Raw genomic sequence first — 3,966 nt, 5'->3', positions numbered from 1 at the left:
CTTCACACAAGTGAGCTCACCTGACAGTCATGGTACACCTTCACACAAGTGAGCTCACCTGACAGTCATGGTACACCTTTACACAAATGAGCTCATCACACACTTCTTGCACCAACGACAGGGCTGCTATTGTCTTCCATCTCCCAGCTGAAAATGGCACAGAAAGGCAAAGTGACTCACCTTAGATCACAGTCAAGAAGGGACAGGTGTGACCTACAGGGACTGGCCTCCCTGGGCTTTCTCACTGACATCCTGTTCTTGTTTCCCAGAACAATACATGGATCAGAGACCATGAGGACAGTGGGTCTGTACATTTGGGGACCCCAGGTCCATCCAGTGGAGGCCTGGCCTCCCAGAGTGGGGACAACTCAAGTGACCAAGGTGAGGAACTTAGGGGCCTCTGAGGATTAAGGTTAGACTTCCTATAGGACTTCCAGGGAAACGGCTGCAGCCTGGTGTCTTGGGTGAGGGTACCGCAATCCACTGTTGCTTCCCACCATCAACTGGGCCTGACCCCCTCCCCAGGAGATGGGCTGGACACCAGCGTGGCCTCTCCGAGTTCTGCAGGCGAGGATGAGGAGCTGGACCTGGAACGTCGACGGAATAAGAAGAGGGGAATCTTCCCCAAAGTGGCCACCAACATCATGAGGGCCTGGTTGTTCCAGCATCTCTCGGTGAGAGCCTTCAGACTGGGTGGAAGCAGGCATGGAGAGAGGGAAGTCACTATCCCAGAAGCTAAGCCCCAACCAAGAGTCACCCAGAGGTGAACCTTCCCAGCAGTCCCTCCTCGCCATCCATCAACGCAACTACCCATCAATCATCTACCCACCACTCACCGCAGGATACTCCATGAGGATGTCCTGTTGCTGAGGTCACTCAGCCAGACACAGGTTCAAGTGCAAGCAGTCTAGCCTTAACTCCATCCACCATACTGCCTTGTGGTGGATAAGCAGACAGGGAGAGGCTAAAAGCAGATATGGGTAGGGCCTGGTGGGAGGAAGGTAGTGATAGGATGGATGGTCTGAGGACAGAAGAGGGACACAGAAAAATGGAAACTTAGAATGGGAAATGGAGGCTCAGCCTGCAATCCCAGCACTCAGGAGGCCGAGGCAGGAGGATTCTGAGTTTGAAGACCACCTGGGCTAGGTAGGGTTACTCCCTGTTCAAACCACACAAGAGTTTGTCTGGTGAGGTGGTTCAGTGGACTGCAGAGCCTAAGTTTGGTCCCTGAAACGCATTTGGTGAAAGGAGAGGACCGGCTCCCACAGTTGTCCTCTGATCCCCACATGCATGCACACACACACAGAATGAAAATATAATTGCAATTTTATTTTTTTATTTTTTTTATTTTTTTTGGTTTTTTTGGTTTTTTTTTTTTTTTTTGTTGTTGTTGTTGTTGTTGTTTTGATTTTTCGAGACAGGGTTTCTCCGTAGCTTTTTGGTTCCTGTCCTGGAACTAGCTCTTGTAGTTCAGGCCGGCCTCGAACTCACAGAGATCCGCCTGCCTCTGCCTCCTGCCTCTGCCTCCCGATATAATTGCAATTTTAAAGAGGGGTGTTGAGCTGTAGTTAAACTGGGTGGGTTGCTGGCCTAGAATGAGGAAGTCTTGGATTCCACCTGGTGCTGCATAAACAGGATGTGGTGAGCCACACCTGTAACCCCAGCACTTGGGAGGCAAGATCGTCCTCAGCGATGAGGTGAGTTTTAGCCTGGCGATGGTGGTGCACGCCTTTAATCCCAGCACTCCGGAGGCAGAGGCAGGCTGATCTCTGTGAGTTCGAGACCAGCCTGGTCTACAGAGCTAGTTCCAGGACAGGCTCCAAAGCCACAGAGAAACCCTGTCTCGAAAAACCAAAAAAGAAAAAAGAAAAACACCTGCGGGTGACGGGTGGAAGGTACAGCTGAGAATATATAGTGGAAGGGGGAGAAGGTGAGGAGGGACTCCGTGGGACGCCTTGAGCAGGACTGGGTGGGTGGACTGTTTGCCACCTCTGCCTGTGAGTCCCCTCCTGCCAAATTGCCTCTTATTGCTGTGAAAGGTGGGGATGGGAATAAATCGCCAAGACTTGGTTGGGGCTTGGCCTCCTTGACCAGGGAGGGAGAGTGGCTCTCCTACCCTCCTCCTGCCTTGGGGACCAGATGCACCAAAGCTAGACCTTAGGGAGCCGACAGCAGTGTGGCCGGCAGAATGACTCTTGTTGGTGGCTGCAGCACCCGTACCCCTCAGAAGAGCAAAAGAAACAGCTGGCCCAGGACACGGGGCTCACCATCCTGCAGGTGAACAACTGGTGAGTGGCTGGGCGGGGAGCTGTCCGTGGTCCTGAAACTCCATTTCCCGCGCCTTGAGCTCCACAGCCCAAATGCGGATTGCCTCTGCTGTCCCTTCTTCTGCTGACTGTCTGACCACACGGATACTTACTCGCACTTTTTTCTTGCCCCTGACACTTCCCAGGTTTATTAATGCCCGGAGACGGATCGTGCAACCCATGATTGACCAGTCCAACCGTACAGGTACACCAAAGGGCAGGAAGTTCCTCCAATCCCAGGTGGGACCAGACCTATTGTGCCTCCGTCTGTGCTCTAACATCTTTGGAGGCTTCCTGAAGCATCTGGTACCTTTGGTCTCCTCTTGGTGCTTCTGTAATTCCACCTGAGCCCCAACTCCCTTCTCTAGACTCCTGGGGCTCTTTTCTATAAGTATTGGCAACTTTTTATTTTATCTCTGAGACTGGGTCTCACTGTGGAACTCTAGCTGGCCTGGAACTCACTCTTAGAACAGGCCAGCCTTGAATGCACAAAGATCTGCCTGCCTCTGCCTCTCAAATGCTGGGGTTAAAGGCATTTATCTCCCCATCCAGCTCCAACCCTATCTCACTGAAACTCTCTCTGAAGGGCCCCTGGGCCTCTGCCTGTACCCTAGCCCACTCTGAGGAGCCTCCGGGCCTCAGCCTCAGCCCCTTTTACAGGACTTCTGAAACTTTGTCTTCATGCCAACACTTTTGTAGACCTCCTGGGGTTCACCATATACCCCATCCCCTTTCCTAGGGCAGGGTGCATCTTTCAACCCTGAGGGCCAGCCCATGGCAGGCTACACAGAGACCCAGCCACAAGTGACAGTTAGGACACCAGGTAAGTTCCCTATCTATGCTAAACCACTCTCTGTACCAGGCTCCACCTCTCACAACACAGCTGCTAGACCCAGCTCATGAATAAGTCATGACTCACCTGTACACAGGGCGCAGAAGATAACACCACAGGCCTGCTCCAGTTCCTCCAGCTCAACCGAATCCGAGACTAGTTTATCTTAAAAGACCAGAACTATCATCACCTCCTCTTTCTCTCCTCCTCTTCCTTCTTTTCCTCCTCCTCCACTTCCTCCTCTTCCTCTGCCCCCTCCTCCTCTTCCTTATTCCTCTCCACCTCCCCTTTTTCCTCCTCCACCCCTCTTCTTCTCCCACTTCCTTTCTTCCTACTCTATCTCCTCTTCCTTCTCCTTCTCTGGTTTGTCGAGACAGGGTTTCTCTGTGTAGCACTGGCTGTCCTAGAACTTGCTCTATAGACCAGGGTGGGCTCAAACTCACAGAGAGCCTGCCTCTGCCTCCTGAGTGCTGGGATTAAAGCCATGTGCCCCTACTGCCTGACTCAGAACCTTCTTAAACACTTGACTCATCTGATCCCGGTGACAGACCCTGGGTAAGAAGGGGAGAGGAGGTCTTAGGGCATCTGTGGGCAGAAAGGCTCACTGACCCTCTCTTTGCTTTTCAGGATCAATGGGGATGAACCTGAACTTAGAAGGAGAGTGGCATTACCTATAGAGGTTGGGGTCAAAAGGAGGGTGAGTGTCCGAAGTCTAGAGATTGGCAGTCAAACTTTAACAAACTTTGTTAAACTCCAGAAGTGGTCCCAACTAGAGCAGTCCCAGTTTGGGTCCCTGAAATGAGAATTTTCCAAGCTTGGTGGGAAGAT

At 52.1% G+C, this 3,966-nt stretch overlaps 1 protein-coding gene across 2 annotated transcripts in view; it reads left to right on the top strand.

Moving 5' to 3' along the window:
• The window catches only part of Meis3 (Meis homeobox 3), a 13,037-nt gene that overhangs the window by 7,858 nt on the left and 1,213 nt on the right, over positions 1 to 3,966 (top strand). For both annotated transcript variants that reach the window (XM_013351450.2, XM_005361061.3), the window contains exons 8-13: positions 270 to 381; positions 526 to 674; positions 2,212 to 2,288; positions 2,453 to 2,511; positions 3,046 to 3,129; positions 3,766 to 3,835. In XM_013351450.2, the coding sequence (XP_013206904.1) occupies positions 270 to 381; positions 526 to 674; positions 2,212 to 2,288; positions 2,453 to 2,511; positions 3,046 to 3,129; positions 3,766 to 3,815 (531 nt within the window). In that variant the 3' untranslated portion in view covers positions 3,816 to 3,835. The remainder of the gene's footprint in view (positions 1 to 269; positions 382 to 525; positions 675 to 2,211; positions 2,289 to 2,452; positions 2,512 to 3,045; positions 3,130 to 3,765; positions 3,836 to 3,966) is intronic.

The sequence above is a fragment of the Microtus ochrogaster genome, linkage group LG4 (genome assembly GCF_000317375.1).
Source record: "Microtus ochrogaster isolate Prairie Vole_2 linkage group LG4, MicOch1.0, whole genome shotgun sequence".
Classification (NCBI taxonomy): domain Eukaryota; kingdom Metazoa; phylum Chordata; class Mammalia; order Rodentia; family Cricetidae; genus Microtus; species Microtus ochrogaster.
This window is presented reverse-complemented; position numbering and strand designations above follow the sequence as displayed.